The following is a 22,528-nucleotide window of genomic DNA, read 5'->3' as shown; positions in this document are numbered from 1 at the left end:
ACCTATGTGTGAGACCAAGTCCCTGTCCCTTAGGATGTCATCTAACACCTCACATAACTTGCCACCATCCTTTACTGCCATTCTGCATTGCCAGGGGAGGGTTAGGGTTAGGGTTTCCAGGTTAAAGAGTTTAGATTTGGAACCAGGAAGGGTTAAGGTCTTGGTATCACTCATCACCTCAGCTCTATGAACTTGTGCAAGTTAATGTTTTTTGAGCTTCATTTCCCTCCTCTGTAAAATGGGAATTACAGTTCTTATCTCCCAAAGTTGTTATGAGCATTAAATGTAATAAGGTGTGTGCAGTGCCTACCAGGAGAGTCTTCTTATTTTAGCACAGACCACATATCTTGCCAGTTTGTCAGCAGGGCAGCGGAAGGCATTCTTCTCAGCAGGGACCCTCTCAGCTGTCATGCAAATGACAGCTCATGTACTTGCCTCAGAGCCCTTGTCTCCTCACATGACACAGTTCTAGGCACAAAGTGCAAGGTCCACATCAGACAGGCGTAGGAGCTGCCCTGACTTAGAAGAAGCCTCATGCCCTATAACCTGTTGCCATTGAGTCAGTTCTGACTCATAGTGACCCTAGAACAGCCAATATCTCTTTCTTTTTTTTAATTTTTATTATGCTTTAAGTGAGTTTACAAATCAAGTCAGTCTCTCATACAAAAATTTATATACACCTTGCTAAATACTCCTAATTGCTCTCCCCCTTAATGAGATAACCTGCTCCTTCCCTCCACTCTCTCTTTTTGTGTCCAAACCGCCAGCTTCTGACCCCCTCTGCCTTCTCATCTCCCCTCCAGGTAGGAGATGCCAACGTAGTCTCAAGTGTCTACTTGATCCAAGAAGCTTATTCTTCACCAGCATCTTTTTCTATCCCATTGTCCAGTCCAGTCCCTGTCTGAAGAGTTAGCTTTGGGAATGGTTCCTGTCTTAGGCTAAGAGAAGGTCTGGGGGCCGTGACCACCGGGGTCCTTCTAGTCTCAGTCAGACCTTTAAGTCTGGTCTTTGTATGAGAATTTGGGGTCTGCATCCCACTGCTGTCCTGCTCCCTCAGGAGTTCGCTGTTTAACAGCCAATATCTCTAGTAACAATTCTTTGGCATTATTGTACGGTTCCTCACAAGGGATTATACTCAGGAAGGCCCAAAGCATGGCATCCTCTTCAGATGTTTACACCTCATTCATAACTCCTCCCGGTCCAGATGCAATTTACCAATGAGGCGTCATTTTTACCACAAGTGTTGTTCCCTAGCAATACAATTGACACCTATCATCTTACCTGGTTTGCAGGGTGACAGAGCTTGTGGTCTAACCTCAGGTCAGATTCTCAAGCAACGGGAGAAGGTTTTGTTAACCCTTTTATCCCAGTATGCAACAGACCCAATCAGGGGCCTTACATATTATCAAAATATGCTAGTTCATTCTTTCAGGAAACATTTAAGTGTACACACTATGAGTCAGGCACTGTGCCAGATACTGGGAATTGAGCCGTAAGTTTAAAAAGATCTGATATCCACTTTCATATTGCTTACTCCATCTATAATGCTCTTAAACACTTTCATTGCCTAGACAACTCCTATTTATCCTTCAAAAGCCAACTCAGATGTCACCTCTTCTCTGAAGTCCATCTCCACTCTTCTCCCCTAGCACTGAATTCATGGATTGATTTTTAAGATCCATGAGTCCCCTAAAATAATAAAATAATGTGCAGACTTTACATGATATGGGAATATGTGTTTGAGAAAAGGGGTTAAATCTTTCATCAGATTTTCAAAGGTGCCTGTCTCTCTCCTCCTCCACAAAACAGTTTAGAATCACTAGTCTGTTATAAGCATTTATTATACTGTGATTTTGTTGTTTGTTTATAGGTCTATATTTCACTAGATTGTACCTTGAGAAAGGGATCGTATGTATTAATATTTTGTCCCAGCACAATGCCTGACACATAATAGGCTCTTAAGAAATGTATGTTGAAAGAATTGCTTCTTGATGTCCTTAACAGGCTCAGCAGTTGAATGATGCAAGTGGTGTAGCATTCCTTAATTTGAAAGGAAAAGTTCTTCCTTATTTTAAACTAAGATCAACCTCTCTTGTTCCTACGTCTATCATCTGGAGTTAGAAATTAAGTGTTTACCCTCTTCCATATCGTAATTGTATTTTTCTGAGATCATAGTTGATTGGGAAATTGAACTGTATATATGAAGATTGTTGAAATGTCAAATGTTTAGTTACATATACACCTACTCCTCATTTATCGACTATCTTGTTATCTGATATTTTGCATTTATAGAAGTAGTAGTAAATCTACTATCCAACTATTTTGTGCATTAACAATGTACATCTGGCAGTAACTAATGCCGAGGTGTGGGGTGAGAATAAAGCTGACTATGTGGTATGTGTCAACTTGGCTGGGCCATGATTCTCAGTGGTTTGGCAGTTATGTAATGATGTAATTTGAGTTATGTTTCTAATGATGTAATTTGGCAGTGGTGTAATGATGTAGTTATCCTCCATTTTGTGATCTGATGTGGTCATCCTCCATTTTTACATAAATGCTGATTTTTGCATAACAACCAGGTCTTTGGAATCTAACCATGTCAATAAGTGAGGAATCAGTGTATATTTACCACAATTTTAGAAATACATTTAAAAAAAGGTTAACGTGGGGAATTATTTGAAAATAATACTTGTATAATTAAATATAACTTAGAACATGTAAATGTACATTAATTCACTAATATTTCACTATGGGGCTAATAACTTTTTGTTAAATATGAGTCTGCTGCTCTATAGATTTTTCACACAAATCATCCTAAATTCATCGCCTACAATTTCCAGTTTGGGTTTCTTTAAAAGTAAAATAAGAAGTTAGTCACTCTAAAAGCAATCTGATTTTACACTTTTTCTAGGTATTTGCTTTTTCTCCCTCCTCCTCATGTTCTGCAATTGTCTTTCCCACATATAAATTACCAGCGATTTTTTTTATTAACAATTTGCTTTAATAGACTCTGAAATCTTTAGTTTCTAAAGGAATAGCAACTCATTTCAATGGTTTATATAATATTTAATTCAATTATATAACACGTGTAACTGGTATAAACAGGTCTGTGATCAAAAACAATTGATTCTTACTAAGCAGATGATTCAACTGATAGCATCAGAAGTACATAAGCATCAAGGTGCCTAAGCATTCACAATGCTCACAATGCATTGGGAAGACCATGTGCATGTTTCTGATCGCTCATGGCTAAATTATTTTGAAATTTCCTCATGAGCAGTTTTATTTATTTTTTAATGGCTATATTTATTTATTTTTTGTACTTTAGGTGAAGGTTTGCAGAGAAAATTAGTTTCTCATTAAATAATTAGTAGACATATTGTTTTATGACATTGCTGGCCAATTCCACAACATATTATTACTCTCCCCCTCTCGACCTTAGGTTCCCGCTACTGTTGCAGCCCGATCTCTTACCTATCTCATTACCAGCTTTCCTGTCCCCTCCTGCCTTCTTGTCCCTGCCCCTCATCCGGTGTGCCCATTTAGTCTCGTTTTGGGGCCTGTCTAATCTCTGGATGAAAGGTGAACCTCAGAAGTGACTTCATTACTGAGCTAAAAGGTTGTCTGGCGGCCATGCTCTCAGGGTTTCTCCAGTCTCTATCAGGCCAGTGAGTCTGGTCTTTTTTTGTGAGTTAGAATTTCATTCTATGTTTTTCTCTGGTTCTGTCCGGGATCCTCTATTGTGATCCCTGTCAGAGCAGTTGGTGATGGTAACTGGGCACCATCTACTTGTGCTGGACTCAGTTTGATGGAGGCTGTGGTAGTTGTGGTCCGTTAGTCCTTTGGACTACTCTTTCCCTTGTGTCTGTGGTTTTTTTCATTCTCTCTTGCCCTCATGAGCAGTTTTAAACACCTCATCATCCTGCCCACTTCTCTTAGACTACTGGGCATCCTAGTTTAGGAAAGAGGTAAGCCATGTAAAGTCTCAGGTGTCTATTATTGTCCTGGGGTGGGAGGTGGGGGGATGAAATTATTTTTTAAAATTGGTAGCCATGTAAAGTCTCAGGTGTCTATTATTGTCCTGGGGTGGGAGGTGGGGGGATGAAATTATTTTTTAAAATTGGTAGCAAGTAAAAAGCAGCTATTTAACTAAAGAGATGTTGTAAGCATAAAAAATAATGGAGGAGAGGAGGTTAATTTTGCTCTCCTTGAACGTGGACTAGATTTAGTGACTCCCAAAGAACAGAGTATACAAAGGGAGAGAAATAGTAACTATATAGTGGAGAAACCTGGCAGATACTACCTTAACCAAGTTATCCAGGTTAACGTCACTATTGATACATAAGTTATGTTGATATAATGTACCCTCTGATATGATGTGATGAGAAAGGTACCTCACCTCTGTGGTATTCTTCCCCAAAATCCATAACCCTAGTCTAATTGTAAGAAAACGTCAAACTCAAATTCAAGGACATTTTATACAATACCTGACCAATTCTCTTCAAAACTCTCAAGGTCGTGAAAAATAAGGAGAGAGTGAGAAACTGTCACAGACCAGAGGAGACTAGAGAGACGTGATGACTAAATGTGATGTGGTATGGATTGAAGCCTAGAACAGAAAAAAAGGACATTAGTGGGAAAACTGGTAAAATTCACATAAAACCTGTAGTTTTGATCAATGTACCTGGTTATGTAAGATGTTAATGTTAGGAAAAGTTGGGTGAATTATATACAGGAACTATCTGTACTATCTTTGTAACTTTTCTGTAAATCTAAAATTACTCAAAAATAAAAAGTTTATAGAAAGGATAATGAAAGAAATTACACAAGAAAGGGCTAAATGATTTGAAATTTAAAACACATAAATCAAATAAAGAGGCAATAACACTGAAAAAAAATTGCAACATGATAGCTAAAGGGCTAATATTCTTAATATTGGAGCCCTGGTGGTACAGTGCTTAAGTGATACAGCTGCTAATCCAAAGGTCGGCGGTTTAAATCCACTATCTGCTTCTTGGAAACCCTTTGGGGCAATTCTACTCTGCCCTCTAGGGTCACTATGGGTTGGAATCGACTCAAAGCAACGAGTCTGTTTTTAATATTGGAGCCCTGTTGGCAATATGGTTGAGGAGATTCTTTCATCTTTATTGTTGCTTAAGAAAATGTATACGTTTCATTTTGTGTTATGAAAAATATCATTTCCTCTTTCCACTAGGAAGCTTCTCAGGGTGCTCCCACTGCCGAGTGAGAACTGGGGAGCTCTGGTTGGAGAATGGTGTTGTCATCCTGATCCCTTTGCTAATAAGCCACTTCATCCACAAGAGAATGACTGTTTTACTGGAGACTCTTTCTTTTTGGTGAATTTAAGAAGCGATTCATGGCAGCCAAGGCCTGAACTTGACCAAATGGAGACTCATTATCTTTCTTCTGAGAACCATTTTGAATTGGTAAAATAATCTGTTCAAAATAAATGCTGATTTTTGAGGTTGGCTTAGATACTTGCTCCTCCAATCTTTTCAGGCTTGTTGCACAGACCATTCTAAAGCCTGAAATAAATTATTTTCAGCTTCCTCTGTTCACCCAGGCTCTGCTCTGTTGCTCTGGGATAAGCTCATGTGACCTTAAATTGAAACAGCCATGGGAGATGGAGGAATAGGGGGAGAGGACTACTTCATGCATAGAAATGGGAGTGCTACTGTTTTATAAACCAAAATGCCCAACTTCCACAGTCCATGTGCATTTTATCCTCATAGTCTGATTTAAATTAAAAGTGTTCTCTTGCTCTAGGATATTTTCTACACAATTAAAAAGCCAAACCAAACCCACTGCCATCTAGTTGATTCCGACTCATAGTGACCCTATAGGACACAGTAGAACTGCCCCACAGAGTTTCCAGACTGCAACATCTTTCTCTCACCAAGCGGCTGATGAGTTCACACTGCCGACCTTTTGGTTAGTGGCCACTACACCACCAGGGCTCCACTATACAATTAGGCATATTTTTTATTTACTGTGTCTGCCCATAGTCTAGGTTTCTGCTGATGTCATAAAAGCAGATGCCGTCAAAGAAAAGGGGGAAATGGAGGAGCTCCAGCATGTGTGTAAAGCTCGTGCTGTAGGTTCTAAGTTGATGCTTGACAATGTGGTCAGGTGGCTCTTGCCACCAGAGCTCCTTATTTGCGTTATTTGATATTTTTCTCAAGTCTGTGTCTTTATAAGTTATATGATACCATTTGGCAAGAATTTCTCTTAATTGTAAACAACCGTGCTATATAAGTTGCTTTAGGGAAAAGGCAATTTTCTCTCACTGGAGAGAACAAGTGGTTTACTTTATTTTAAAAGAAAATCAATGGGATTAGCTTGGTCCTTGTGAGAAATAATTCCCCTGATGGCGAGTTGATACGGATGTGATTTAAAAAGAAAAGAAAACCATGGCCAGAGAATATTCGTTTTAACATGTTTATTGGTAGAGACAAAAACATTGTTTTTTAAATTTTGTTTAGAACTCGTTTAATTTTTGTAATAAAACGGGCTTTCAACAGGAAACATACAGGAGTTGGGCATCTCATGCTGTAAATTAGTTTCTAGAACTATTTTCTATTTTGAGGACTCTTAAGGGAGTTCTTCAAATATTGAGGTTAAATTGATGTCAGTTAAAATTATTTAAGCGCCTCATCTGTCACTGTAAACACAAATGCCTTTACCTAAATATGGTTCCTTTTAAACTACATTACTTTAACACTCTATGTTTTTAAAAGGTAAGAAGCTAATCTAAATTTGTTATAATTATATTTAATGATTATATTAAGTTTATATTTTAATCTGAATTTATATACCCGTACTTCATGTGTTTTAACTTTCATATTTGTAATTAGGGTATAAATTTTTTAAATATTTAGAAAGTGTGAGGAGAGAGAAGTGGAAAAGGATACGAGAAACTATTAATTTTCCTATTTAGGGAAATTGCACTCTATTCAAAACAAAACAAAACCTGCTGCCATGGAGTCGATTCCAACTCACAGCGACCCTATAGGACAGAACAGAACTGCCCACAGAGTTTCCAAGGTTGTAAGTCTTATGGAAGAGGACTGCCACGTCTTTCTCCCACGGAGCTGCTGGTGGGTTCAAACGGTGGACTTTTCAGTTAGCAGCTGAGTGCTTTAACCACTGTGCCACCAGGGCTCCTTATTTGCATTATTTGATATTTTTCTCAAGTCTGTGTCTTTATAAGTTATATGATACCATTTGGCAAGAATTTCTCTTAATTGTAAACAACCATGCTGTATGTTAAAGAAAGACATTACAGTTTTTACTGTCAAGGAGACTGTGGGAAATTACTGTCACGACAAGCTGCTGTTGACAAGATTATTTTCAAGTTAGCCTAGATGGAAGTTTTACTTTAATTGCATATTATAGCAGTTGAAAGAGTATGCTTGTGACCAAAATAGTAACATAAATTTGGAGGAGCATGCTTAAACAGTGTTCTCAAGGTTCCTGTGGGAACAAGGCTGCTCAGTGCTATTGAAAACGTATTTCTCATATCACCCAGTCTAGCCATCTAGCAGGGTTTTGAAATGTCACATGGTGACACAGCATCCTAATGGTATCTCTTGGGAAACATTTTTCTGACGAGACAATATCAAGGGTCCTTAGAAATGGAAACAACACAAAGGAAAATAAAAACGAGGACAGGAAGCTAATCCACCTCTCTGAGCAACCGTGCCATCTCTCAGATATATTGATTTAATTAGTCCACAACAATGTCTTTCTTTGATGTTTGCTCTATAGAGCTCCCACTCTGTTAGGCTGCTTCATTATGGAACTTGCTTTATGATTTCCTTTTTTTTACGCATAGGTCAAGAAAAATGCATTACAAAGCAGAGTTTCTCTTTAAACAAAATTAAGTGTTACATCTTAATAAAAGCTATCTGATTTTTAAAAACAGCACAAAGTCTGACACTTGTTTCTTTCCTTCAATACACCCTGAATGTGTACGGTATTTTATTTGTGCCTCTCTTACTGTGGCAGAATGAAATTTTTATTTTCAAAAGATGTCTGCTGATGGTTTTCCCTTATTCTTACATTCATTTGTCATCTCTTGTACTATTTTTAGTTCCTACCAACATAATAAAACTTTTGCATCTTGTAATAGGATGATAAAGATGGAAACTCAACCTTTAGAAGACTTGTAATATTATTATTCTAGACTTAGAAAATGTAGCCACAATGTGATTTCATGCCATTTTTTAAAAAAGTAAACAGAATTGAACTTCAATTATATTACTGCTGGTAAGTACGACCAACAGCTTTACATTTTTTTTTTTTTCCTGGAGTACTTAACAATAATTTATTGATCTTCGTGATTTGTTTGTTAAATCCATGTGTGTTTCTGTTTGTTTCCAAAAAATGAATTGTTGTATTTGTAAAGATTCACAGAAGTAAAAAGTATGTCATTGTGAACCTCAGTATACCAATCATCCTATTCATCAGTCATGATTTATCTATTTCTTTTTCCTTTTACTGAAATGCTTCAAAGTAAATCCCAGACATTATATCATCTTATCCCTACATGTCTCAGTATATCTTTTTAAAAGGATGGAATTTTTTTCCTATATAACCGTAGTTCCATTATCACACTTAACAAAACAATTATCCCATGATGGTACAATAACCAATCAATATACAGATTTTGCTAATTATCTCAAAAGTGTTTTTTACTGTATGTTTATGTAGCCATAAATTTGGTTTTTTGAGATAATTAGTTCTTTATCGATCAGATTTTAAAAGCTGGTTACGTATGTCGGGTAAAGATAGAATCTTATTTAGAAAAAAAACAAGCAAACAAACAGAATGCACGTTTTCCGCCTCAGTGAACAAAAAAGCTAAATGTGCTACCAGAGCAATTTGAAATTAAATATATAAGAGAGCATGGTACTCTGATACCATATATCCATTTTTAGAAAAGGCCTTAGTTTTTCGTAAGATTTAATGAGGTGATCAGATTTAACTTGTACAAAACGGATTATTTAAAAAATATTTTTACTACCAATTTGGAGTCGCACAGGTATGTTTTACTGTAAGAAAGCATGAAACTGTAGAAATATCAGCTTTAACAGTTGAGCATACTGGTTTCTGAGCTGTATTCTTCCTGCAACCTTCCCTGGACCCTGAACAAATTGGCACCTGCCTTGGTCTCTGTGTCTGTTTATTACCTATGATAGAAATGACCCCATCCAGTTAGTTCCTCATCTTGGCCAGGCTCTGAGACCTGCTCTCTGTGAGGCGCTGGCTGTAAGGATATCAGTGGAAGGGCCAGAGATGACACAGTCTGTGAAACCCCCTTCATGAATGTGCCTAGATAAATTTTTGAGCCAGGTCTGATCTGAATTATGGAGCTTGTATTGTGTTTTTGTTTCCTCAGCAGAGACTTTTAAAGAAAGACTGGTGTATCTGTTCAAATCCTGCAGATAGACTGGAGAAAAAATGGGATAAGTGTTTATATTACCAAAGATTTCTTCAGTGTATGAAGAAATTCATCTAAGATTGCTTCATGGGGAAGAGCCCTAGGGCACTTATGGAATTTTACTACTAGCCTGGGTGTGAGGGTGGGCAAAAGGATGAATCACAGAGAAATACCCCAATATCAGTTGTGTAATTGGTTTTGACTTTTTTGACCTTTAACTAAAGTAAGAAATACATTTTATTAAAGATCTGTCTCTCTATCTCTCTCTCACACACATACATCCCTCAAGCAAAACTTTCTTGAAGCTATACTTACTGTATGTTTGAAGCACTGTGATATTTTCTATTTTATTAAAAAAAAAAAAAAAAGTAGCCTATAACCCACTAAATTGGTTCCATGACCCACTAATGGCTTATGACCTGTAGTTTGGGGAACACTTGGCATTGTGCTTAGAAGCACAGGCTTTAGCATCTGAGGGACCTGGATTCAAATATCAGCTCTATCAGTTACTAGCAGCAGGTCCATAGAACTCAATGTGCTTCTTATGCAACTTTTTAGGAAGTAGCTGTTTATTTATGTCAAGTGAAATATAAGTGTAGTAGTCAATTCAGACTTACTCCATGGATTAATACATGTACTTTCTCACATAAGAAAGTTACCGTCCTCCCCCGTTTAGACCAATTCTCTCTGTTCTTTGGTTTCCCCATAGGGATAACCTCAAATGGCCAAAGTTGCAGAACTAATCCTTCTCCCTGCCCACCTTTATATGACTTCTGCCGTGATGCGGTATATCTGTTTGCCAGAAATGCTTTATGACTTTAACAAAGATTATTACTATGGATGTGAAAGGGCATTCTTTTGTTTGTATAATGATTAGGTCACTGCTAGCTATATTAATATGTACCCCAAATAATGAAATAATATTTTAAAATGTTTTGAAACTTAATAATGTTTCAGGTATGTGTCCCAGAACACTGTCCATTTTTCCAGTTTAAAAAAAAAAAAGTACGTATCTTAAATCGAAAAATAGAATTATATGAACAGGTTAAATATTTTTACCTTCTCAATTGTGGGTAGTTATGAGTTATAGGTTATTTTTACATAAGTTAAACTGGACTAGGAATTAATGTGAGTTCAAGTTCTGACTCTTCTGTTTTCCAGACACATGGTTTAGGGCAAATCACCTATTCTCTCTGCCTTCGTTGCCCACTGTCTGCCTACTCTAAATTGTAAGAATATCTGGGAGTGCTTTTCGTAAATGTAGGAAGTTTGGTAGCATAGTGGTTAAGAGCTCAGCTGCTAACCAAAAGATTGGCAGTTCAAACTCACCAGCACTCCTTGGAAACCATATGGGGCAGTTCTGCTCTGGCCTACAGGATCGGTATGATTTGGAATCGACTCACTGGCAATAGGCAGTAGGTTTGTTAATGTAAGGTGCATGTTGTTCAAGTTAATTTGGCGATATTTGGCTCATCAAGCAGCCACTAGGTTTGGAAAAATCAATCTGTGCATCATTCTTTAGATTCGAAAAAAACGATCTATGCATGTGAGTTATGCATAGAAACTAAATGTATTCCCAGTATTTAGTAGAGGGCAAAATAAAATGTAAAGTTCAATGTATACTCTGGAGACTATGTTAAAATTATATATTCCTTTTAAGAAAAGCTGAATGACATTTAAATGACATTTTTCTGTTCTACAGAAACCAAAGGCAAATACCAAAGTAATTTGTAAACGTTGCAAGGTAATGTTGGGAGAGACTACGTCATCAGGTAAGAATTTCGTAACAAAAAGCCAAAATGATTGCCTTATTATTAATAAATAAATAAATAAGATTTTATAGTAAATATATTGGAAAGATAGATGATTAATATATGTTATACAGTAGATGCTTTTCAAAATAAAAACCAACTATCTTAAAGAGAGTTGGAGCCTTTTTCTTAACACAAGTCCTGAATCAGAAGAGCTGGTACCCAGAGACTGAGAGGTTGCTTGTCCTGGCTGCCATCTGCTTCAGGGCGGTTTCATGTAACGTTTGTGGGAGAAGTTCTGTTGAAATGGAAGAAGCACATTCTGAGTTTTGTACTTTGTTTCTTTTTCTCAGTAGTGTTAATTATGTTTTATGTAAAGTCTGTTATACTGCTTTAGAATATAATGAAAACCCTGATAATTAAAATGCTTCACTGTTTAAAGATATGGCTTTGAAATGTCTAGAGAGCTGGGTTAGCTTTGTGGGTGATGAATTACTGCTTTTAATATAATTAATTAGAAGATGTGAGTTTAAGTGAAGCTCTTGTACTTAAGGGGAAGGCAGCTGGTGGTATTTTTGTTTGTTTGTTTTTCAGATCATCAAAATCTTGTATATACTTGCTTAGAGTAAGCAGAAAAGGAAGAATGAGTAGTCAGTCAGTGATGCTACCCTGAATGTCATTTTTGGAGAATAAAAAAAGCAAACTGTTTAATTAATAACTTAGAAAATTTTCAGGCTTCTAGTTAAATAAGGTGAATTTATTTTTTAAATTCACTTATCTTCTTTCTGAAACCCAATTAAAATGACAGTTTAAGAAATATAAAAGATGTACATCTACAAAAAGGGAAATGGAAAGGAGATGACAGAGATGTGAACAAATTTTTGGAAGCTAGAAAACTGAGAGAAGCATGGTAACATACCTGGCTGTGTGGAGGAAGCTGCAGTCTATGTATCTGCAGTCTGTGTATCTGCAGAAGGTCATTTGGGTGAGGAACGAGGCAATATTCACTGTAGAACCCCATAACAGTTCAGTATCTTGAGACACCATGTAACAGGGAAGGCAGTCTGACGTAAGGGGCTGGAAGCAGAATGATTAATTCAAAGTCTATATATGGAGCCATTAGACTCCTAGATCTCCTATTCCACTTGTAATGTATTCTCACCCTCCAGGTTGGAGACTGGAGGACCCTATCTTGAAATAATTGAAGAGAACCAACTAGAGAAAAGGCAGGCAGACACTGACTCTTGTGTTCAATCACCTTGCAGTCAGCAAGCCTTCCCTGGCACACAAGAGCTTCCTCTTAGCATTTTACTGCCTTGTACCTATATATATGAATAGATTGCTGAAGAACACCAAATATTTGAGGAAACTTCCAAAAGAAAAGGAACCAAAGTAAATAAATAAGCAAGCAAGCAGAATAAAGGCACTTATAAGAAGCAAACTATGTATACAAAGGTAGAAAACATTAAAACAAAACTTGACCGTAGTAAATGTCCTTGGAGAAATGAAATAATATTGTCTCCATAATTCACAGAACTTAGAATCAAAAAGTAATAGCTTACAAAAAATCTAATCAAAAGACTGGAAGACGAAATTAAGGCAATATCCCAGAAATATCCCAGAAATCAGAACCAAAAGCAGAGATAAAAAATTGGAGAGGAAATTAAATAAATTATCATGTGAGCTTCCTAAGAATAGGAGCAATGTCTATTTTGTTTATCACTGTAACCTCAGCGCTTAGAACACTTTATGGCCCACAGTAGGGTCTCAGTAAATATTTGTTGAATGAATGAATAATTTTTGAAGATACCAAAGATGTAGCTAATAGAAACTCTAGAAAGGAAGAGTAGAGACAACAGTGTATAGAAAAAAAATCAGAAAAACTGTATTACAACACAGTTTTTTAGAAATAAAAGTTTATTAAAAACAACTTGCATTTCTTGACTGAAAGGTCCCACTGAATGCCCCATATATTTATTGGAGGGTGTGTCAGAGAAACCACTCCAAACCACATCATTTAGTAATTTCAGAACACTAAGGATGACATTTCCAGAGAGAAAAAAACAGGTAACGTACAAAAGGTTACAAATTAGAATGGCATTGAGCTTCCTAAGAATAATCCTGAAAGCTAGAAGTCAATGAAACAATGCCTTCAAACTTCAGAGGAAAAAAAATTTCAAACCAGAGTGCTATACGCAGTCAAACTTTTGGTTGAGCGTGAATATCCCAAATATGCTTTTAGAAATACAAGGTCTCGAAAAATAGACCTCACAAGGACATTTTCCTCAAGAATCTACCATAGGATATATATCACCAAACAAGGGATATAACCTAGAAAGAGGTGACTTGAGGTTTAAGAAACCAGGCATCCACCACAAAAGAGCAAGATAAGGAAGTCCCAGGGTGAGTGATGTGCAGCAGGCCTAGAGGACAAGTAGCCTGGGATGAAGCAAGGGGAAGGAAGGTGGCAGTAAATACTTTTCCAGTTACAAGGTGGAATTAATAGATTATTTGATTTGTTTGACTACACGTAGACAATAATCTTGAGACCAGCCATATTATCATTTGGGAAGAATTAGCTAAGGGTGCTTAGAAAACTAAACAAGTGAAAAAGAAAGCGATTATTTACTCCAGGAAAAACAAAAGATTGAACAAGAAAGGAACCATCTCAATAGTTTCATTATGGTCATAATAATGTGAACACTGAATATTGATTTAGTAATAAAGTATGTAATGCTTAGGTATATTAGGAAGATGAAATATGTACATGTGGGAGGTGGTGTAAGGGAGCTATATACACATCTCTAAAAGTAAATCAGTAGGATTTCACATCTAAATATGATAGTATAAAGAAATTGGACAGTTCCACCCACAGAAAAGTACAAAACTGGCAAGTTCAAAAAGTTATTAAAAACAATCAGATTAGAACAAGATTCCTAGGAATGGAGAGCAGTTTTAGTCATTGATTGGTTCAAAGCTTACATGGCAATTTTATTTGTTTATTTATTTTTGTGGTAAGTATATATAACAAAACTTTTGCCATTTCAACATTTTTAACACATACAATTCAATGGCATTGTGTTTGTCATATTGTGCAACTATTACCACTATCCATTTTCCATCACCCTTAACAGAAGCTCAGTGCTCCCTAAGCAAGACTCTCTGTCTCCTACTCCCCCCCATCTGTGGTAACCACTAATGAACTTGAAAAAGGTCACAAAGAATGAGAAAATCAATCAGACAATAATAAGGATAAACGGGTTTTCAAATGATTTTAGGTACAAGATAGATACCAGTTTAAATTTAAAACCTCTATAACTTTGTGAAAACTCAAAGCTAAAGTAAAAAAAAAAAAAAAATCAGTTCTTTCATGTAAGGGGATACTGTGCAGCCATTAAAGGGAATGTAGCCAGCTATATCTCTATTATATTAAACAAGGTATAGAACAACAAAAACTAAAAACAAAACCATAGCGGGTACTGGAAAATGATTACAGTGAAGCAACAATTTAAGTAGAGTTTAGTCATGAAAAACTATTACTACCTTGAATAAGAACAGCAAGTTTATGACCTTCTTGCCTGGGGACATTGCCATCTTCCCCAGCTGGAGCGACAAAAACCCACAGCTTTACTGTATAGAGATGATGATTCAGTTCACAGTAGGTGGTGGAACAGCTAGAAATTTAAGGGGGAGGTTTTAGGAGCAAGAGAGCCATCAAATTATTTGATGACAGTTAAACTATGCAGGTGCAGTGATACTCTTTAGGGAGGCAGGCCTAACAAAATAAAACTGAATAGAGATATCATTGGCTGCGTACTATGGAGGAGGCATATTTCACATTTTGAGTCCAGGGAAGCTAATTGCCTGCTATAACAATAAACCAGCAACCCTTAGAAGAACAAAATAAAACCCATAATTGCTACAATGTATTACAACAATGTCCAACTTTCATCCAAAAATTATTGGACATGCAAAGAAATGGGAAAATGTGACTCATACTCAAGGAAATAAGACATTGACAAATAGACTCTGAGCAAGTGTAAATGTTGGATTTAGCAGATAAAGATGTGGAAGCCATTATAATAAATACGGTCAGAGAATTTTAAAAAAGAAAAGCTAATGAGTGAACAAAGGGCAAATCTCAGCAAATTGGAAGCTTTTTTCTTTTTTAAAAGAAGCAATTGGTAATTCTAGAATGAAATTTTGAACTTGTAGATAGATTAATAGAAATTGTTTAAACATTTTTAAGTTTTAAACTTGGTTTAATATGTCTTGTACTAGGCATAACCCTGGGTGCCTGGCAAAAGCAAATTAGATCACCTTCAGAGGAAAATACCTTCATTGTAACTCTGTATTATTCCTTCAGATAATTTTTCAAGTACAATATTCAGCATAAAACTCAAGATAAACAGGCACATTAGTAAACTAGACTTCCATCAATGAGAGCTAACAGAAACAGCAAACAATAGCAACAGATGTCTGTTGTTGAAATTATCCAATGTAGACTGCTCACTACGCTTAACAATGCAAAAGACATGCTTGAATATATCTGAAAGGAAAGGGAAACTGTAACAATAAGCGTATTTGGAAAAGATTCACAAAAGAATTTCTGAAAAAAATTATAATTGAAATAAAAAATTCACTAGATGGTTTAACATAGCTCAGAGAAAGAATTAGAGAACAGCGGTAGATGAGAAGAAAAACCTGTAACTAGCACAGAGAGACAAAGAGCCAGAACATACAGAAGACCTAGAGCATACACTGAGAAGATCTAATGTATGTTTAATCAGACTTCCAGAAAAGGGAAAGAATGGGGCATAGGCAATATTTGAAGAGATAATTGCTGACAGTGTTCCAAAAGTGATGAAAAACATCAATCTATGGATTCAAGGACCCCAGTGAACTCCAATTCAGTGAGGTCCAAGTTAGACAAATAAAAAGAAATCTATACCTAGACACATCAGAATTATACTGCAGAAAATTAAAAACAAAGAGAAAATCTTAAAAGCAAACAAAGAAAAAGGACAGATTGCCTTCAAAAAAACAAAACAAAAAAAAACCCATTGCCATTGAGTCGATTCTGACTCATAGCAATCCTATATAAAGGAGCAGCAGTATTGGAAGTTTGAAAACAGTGGAATGATACTGTCAATGTGCAGAAAGAAATAACTGTTAACCTAGGGTTTTATATCAGGCAAAAATATCCTTCAGAGATGAAGGCAAAGATAAGTATATTTTCTGACAAACAAAACCTGGAATAATTCACTACTAGTAGCTTCTTTTCAAAAGAAATTCTACCTGTATGTCAGGTAGGTAAAAATCTCCCCAGATAGAAGATGTAAGCTGTAAGAAGGAATGGTAAAGAAAGTGGTAAATATGTGGGTGACACTAAAATAAATATTAGCTACATAGAATAATAATAATTGTATATTAAAATTTTAGAATTAAATTATAGCTTAGCAACATTTGAGCTGAAAAGGACCACTTCCTGATGTTAAAAGGTTCAATTCTATATCTAATAACATGACTTCAAAATTGTAAAGTAAAAATTAACAGTTTCAGGAAGAAATAGGTGAATACACCATTGTGGCTCTTCGGTATATAATAATTTGTTAAGCTGTCTGTTGATATTTTGCCTTTCTGTGTGTGTTACATTGAGCAGTTGAAAACATTTTGAAAAAAATCTACAGCACTGTTAATGGCTGCATAAAATTCTATTGCCTAAATTTATAATTGTTTAACTTATCCTAAATTTTTAGGTATTTAGTTTGTTTTCAAAATTTTCTATTAATATTATGAGCATCGTAAAGATCATTTTTTTGCATATATTCATTCTTTGAGATAAATTCTTAGATGTTTAATTATGGTGTCAAAATATATACACATCTTTTAGAACTTTGCCAAGTGCCTTCTCAAAACTCATTTTTAATTCTGATAGTATGAATAAGTGTATTCATTTCTCCATATCTTCATCACTGCTATGCCTTATTTAAAATATTTTGCTGCTTTGGTGTTAAAATATAATATAATATTAATATGCATTTCCTTCATTATTAGTAAGATTAGACATTATCCATGCATTTTTTTTTTTAACGAAAATATTTGAGTTTACTTTCATTTCCGTTAACTCTCTAGTTTACTGTGTAAAATTTTCTATAAAGTAAATAATCAGATAACCAGATTTGGTGAGAGTTGTATGTTAACAGAGTCAGTGAGATTCTGGGTAAATAGTAATGTGAGGTTCATGGCATCTATGCATGGGCTTTGGGATACTGTAATCAAAAAGCCCTTTTCAGCAACTTGCAGACTTATGGCTATTCTAGAGAAGCGAGGACACCAAATGACTAATTTCTGGATAAGTGGACTATGACTATGATGTAACTAATTCGTATGTATACCTTCCCTATCTGATCACACAGTTCCTACAACAGATTCTTTGGGTATGCATTTCTAAAATGACACCGAGGCCTCAAAACTGTTTCCTTGTAGCCATTGATACTATGTCTTCAGAAACTAAATTCTTTTTGGAAAAGTTTTACTGAATATTAATTTCACCAGTATGTTGAAAATTTAGTTTGGAATGTCATAATTTGGGACTGACATGCCCACAGTATTAGTGTACTGAGAAGATTCTTAATTTTCTTCTTTTGTTTCTAGATACTACAAAGTTGTATATGACAGAGATAATTATTCAGCCATCTAAGAGAAATTTTCCCATTATACCAAGGTACCAGTAGCAAATTAAGTTTATTTTGTTATTTCACATTTAGAGAAAGTAGGTGCATTTGATTATTTTCATTTGTATTCCTCTTTTTTTGGAAAGGGAAAAAAAACAGCCTTTGAGAAAAACATTTAGGTAGTTAAATCAAACCACACATATGAGAAACTTGAGAATTTATATATTTATGTTTTTTTCTTATAATGTTATAGACAGATGTGCTTATATAAATCTAGTAATTCAGAAAGTTTTTTTTTCTTTAGTGTCTTCATATCTGCTGGATATCTAGGATCTTACAATAATTATTTAAAATTTGTTTTAAAATTTGAAACATGGATCAGTTTTCAAATGATTCCTGTTTTAAAAAAATGGTATTTCACCACTAAATCTATTAGTGTTTCTTTTCTTTGAATCTTTTTAGTTTGCAAACAAAAATTAACTGAAATATCTCTTTATTTGAGTTTATTTATTGATGTCTAAAAATTATGGCAATCTGAACATAGCCTTGAAATTTATCTTCCTGTAAATACTTCGATTTTGCACCTCAGAGCTGACACCTTGATGAAATCCAAATGAAAAACATTGTAGATAATACTGTCTAATGTTTGGGAGGAAATTTCCACCTTCCTTTGTAACTTAGTCACTGTTTAATGTGTTACAGCACAAATGGAATACCGTATTTTACACAAATAACACACACCTTCTATATTTGTTTGCCAATCGTGCCCTCTCCCTAAGGGGTAATTTTGTAAGCGCCGTTATTTTGTACTGACAGTCACATGATCCATTTACTCATTGATTACGCCAATTTTTTTTACACATTGCTGTTAAAAAAGAAAATTAGCATAGTGAGCTTATGAAAATACCTTGCAGGAGGAGGGCATGGTTGGCAAATGTAGAAGGCGCACGTTATTTGCATAAAAAATACAGCATTGGCTTGTTCTAACGTGGTACTTTTTGTTCAGTAGAAGGGAATAGTTAGGTTTGGTGTGTTAAATGTACTAAGGATTGAAGAGGCTTAGAAGAACGGAGGAAACAGAAGTATACTAAAATATATTAAAATTAACATTAGCATAATTTGTGAGGGAATGGGCAGTATATAGAAAAGTTGGACATGCATATATGTCTGCTTTTAGGTACCCTGTGAATATTTTTGGCTCTTCTTGCCAGTTAGAAAAAAAAGAAAAGCACATTGTGAAAACTGATTTCTGTTCAAACAGGTCTCACTTTGTACAGAGTGTTATTGCCCGGTGTCTGGTGGAGCTCTCTTCTGCGAGAAGCACTTTTAGATTCACTATTCAAGGTCACGATGGGAAAGCATACATGTTGGTAAGAAATTATTGTAGCCTGGTAATCCTGGGTGTCACAAATCCTTCAATTTTTGTCACTCTTTTATTCTTAATTTTCAGGTCTGGAAAATAAATGATGAAAAATTTATTTTTTATTATCAGGTTAATTTGTAAATCAAACTCCTTTAATTCAATTTCAAGTGATCAAGTGCCAGTATGTGCCAGGCACCAAGAACAGAGTTTGATTCCTGCTCTTCAGAAGCTCACCTCACACAATATGGTTTTTCACTCTTAGTTTTTATCATGGTCAGAATAACACCATTTTGTCTCTCACTTTTATTTTTCTATTTGATACTCTTGTGTATAAAATATGTTCTATTGCGCCTATTTTTTAGTTGCCCCTGTTTTTTAATATATAACTATTAATTTTTCTGGTTGTACAAATAAAATGTACTTAGTATATAAAATCTGGGAAAGTAGAGGAAAGCAAAAGAAGAAATTAAAAGTCATAGTTAATTTCAACACCCCGAGACAATCACTGTGGTTTCTAGACTTCCAGGTACATTTTATACATTCCAAAATTGGAATTGTATCCTTTTTTAAAAGATTTATTGTGGTAAGATATAACAAAACATTTGCCAATTTAACCATTTTTAATAGTGTACAATTTAGTAACATCGAATGTATTTACCGTGTAGGGCAACCATTACCACTATTTCCAAATGATTTTCATCACCTCAAAAAGAAACTTAGTACCCCTTAAACAATAACTCCCAATTTCCTCCTACCCCCAGCCCCTGGCAACCACTAGTAAACTTTCGTCTGTATTATGCATTTGCATCTTCTAGATTTTTTAAATAAGCGGGGGAATTTATTAAACTTTTTTTATACCATTTCCCATGTTATTGTCAATTCTTTATAAATTTTTTAACCTCTAGAAAACTCCATGGAACATAATTTATTTAACTTTTTTCTTATTGAATACTTTGTAGTGATTTTCTCACTATAATAAATAATGCAGCTTTGAACATCTTTCAACATCAAACATATGTACTTTCAAAAGATTATAGAATATATATTTAGAAATTATAAATTACAGCTTTCAGTTATGGTATCCTGACACTCTGGAAGGCTAAAATCAGTGAGTGAGAAAGGGATAGGATTGCAGAAGGCTGTCTGAAAGTTGGACATAATCCACGGTCATTTGCATTTGTGTTGTAAACTTATAAAGAATCTAGGTGTATCCTTGGCAGTATTTTAGAATGTGTGCCCTTGTGGGAATGACTTAGTGGATAAAAGATTCTCCCCTTCAGCTGAGCAATGGCAGGGATGTGATGATAGGAGTGTATGTTTCCTGTTGTTTTTGTTGTTGTTAGCTACTGTTGGCCTCCAACTCATGCTGATCTCAAGAGCAATGTAACAAAATGCTGCCTGGTCCTGCATCATCCCCGTGATCAGTTGTGGATCAGACCGTTGTGATCCATAGGGTTTTCACTGGCTGATTTTCAGGAGTAGATCACCAGGCTTTTCTTCCTAGTGCTTCCTATTAAAGCAATTCTGTTTCATTTATTAGGCTTTAGTGTAAGATTTTACTTGAAAAAGAATTTTTCTGCTCAAAAATCATTGAGAATCACTGCTACACTAATAATTTCCCTGAATCTTTGATGTTTGGGAAGTAGTGGCCAATTTTGGCAGAGAGGCTCTGCAGCGAACAGAATCATTTCCTAGATGTACCACAAGCATTTAGTACATTACTGTTATTAAAAATACTGTACCACAGAAAAGAGTTTGTGACAGGTATGTAGAAATCAAAGACCTATAGCCCAGGTCTCTTCTCTACCTTCACATCTGTTTTATTAAGTCAGTAAACATAGATTAAGTATACCCTGTTTGAAGGGCACTGTTCTAGGTGCTCAGGGTAGAATAATGCCTTCAAAAAACTCACAGGATAATAAGGAAAACATGGTAGCAAAAAGGAGTGGGAGGGGTAGAGATTATTGCTAGGTGTGGCTTTGTAGTTGGCCATCCCTTATGAGGACCCCATACTTCTCTGATTCCAGATAATTTCTGTGAGAAGCTGAAACACTTCCTGACTGAAGTTGATACAGAATACCCTATAGGGTCGCTATGAGTTGGAATTGACTTGACAGCAATGGGTTTGGTTTTTTTTGTTTTTTTGTTTTTTTTATAGTCACAGTCTGAAATCAGTTTTAGTTTTTTTATTGCAAGGTTTTCAATTTGAAAATCTGGAGTAAGAATTTTTTTAAGCCTATGACACGTCATTAGGAAAGACCAATCTCTAGAAAAGGACATCATGGCTAGTATAGTAGAGGGTCAGTGAAAATGAGGGAACACCTTTATGAGATGGATTGACACAATAGCCTCAACAACTGACTCAAACATATCAATGTTCATGAAGATGGCCGGACATTTTGTTCTAATACACATAAGGTCGCCGTGAGTCACAGTGGACTCGACTGCAAGTAACAACTATTACATATTTAATTTTTTATTTTCTCTTTTATATTCTTGAAACACACTCAGACAACACAAAGGACATGAAGAAATGGTAGCTCCTTCATCTTGTCCCCTCCTCTGCCCTGCTATGTTATTATACTATACAGAGATAATCACTATTAACAGTTTGGTTTGTGTACTTCAGATTTTTTTCATGTCCGTATGCAACTATATATATGTATATGCACAGGTATTTGTTTGTGAAAAACAGAATCACGTGATTAGCATTTTTCTGCAACATGCTTGCTTCAACATAACAGTGTCTCATAAGCATTGTTTCTTGTTAGGGTAAATATAGATCTTTTTGATAACTAGTACTCCATTTTGTGATTATTAGAGACAGTGGTACAATGAAAATAATCTTTGCGCACATATTTTAGTACTTCTTTTTACTAAATGTGGACCCCTGGTGGTGCAGTGGTTAAGAGCTCAGCTGCTAACCAAAAGGTCGACAGCCGCTCCTTGGAAACTCTATGAGGAAGTTCTTTTCTGTCCTATAGGGTTTCTGTGAGTTGGAATCAACTTCATGGCAATGGGTGTTTTTGGGTTTAGGAAAAGTAAATGTATCTTTGGAATAGGATTGCACAGTATTAGAATATATACATTTTAAACTCTGATAATTATCACATTCCAAAACTTGTACTAATTTCCCCTTATAGTGGATGTTCTTGGTGCCCACCCAGATTTCCTTTACTAAGCTGGTGCACCCATTCCCTGGATGCTGAGTGTTGGCTGCTAATGGCTCACAGCTGCTCCCTTTTCTAGAGAATTGCCCTGGACTGACAGGTGC

The 22,528-nt window shown here is 35.6% G+C and overlaps 1 protein-coding gene across 7 annotated transcripts in view; it reads left to right on the top strand.

The window, feature by feature from the left end:
- UBE3D (ubiquitin protein ligase E3D) overlaps nt 1–22,528 on the top strand; it is a 318,973-nt gene that overhangs the window by 21,390 nt on the left and 275,055 nt on the right. For all 7 annotated transcript variants that reach the window (XR_007518703.1, XM_049896368.1, XM_049896358.1 and 4 more), the window contains exons 4-7: nt 5,216–5,447; nt 11,166–11,235; nt 17,872–17,941; nt 19,153–19,261. Coding sequence is in view for 6 of the 7 variants with exons in the window: in XM_049896368.1 (XP_049752325.1) it covers nt 5,216–5,447; nt 11,166–11,235; nt 17,872–17,941; nt 19,153–19,261 (481 nt within the window). In the remaining variant the exon portion in view is untranslated. The remainder of the gene's footprint in view (nt 1–5,215; nt 5,448–11,165; nt 11,236–17,871; nt 17,942–19,152; nt 19,262–22,528) is intronic.

The sequence above is a fragment of the Elephas maximus genome, chromosome 1 (assembly GCF_024166365.1).
Source record: "Elephas maximus indicus isolate mEleMax1 chromosome 1, mEleMax1 primary haplotype, whole genome shotgun sequence".
Lineage (NCBI taxonomy): Eukaryota > Metazoa > Chordata > Mammalia > Proboscidea > Elephantidae > Elephas > Elephas maximus.
Note: the sequence above shows the minus strand (reverse complement) of the source record. Positions and strands in the feature narration are given on the sequence as shown.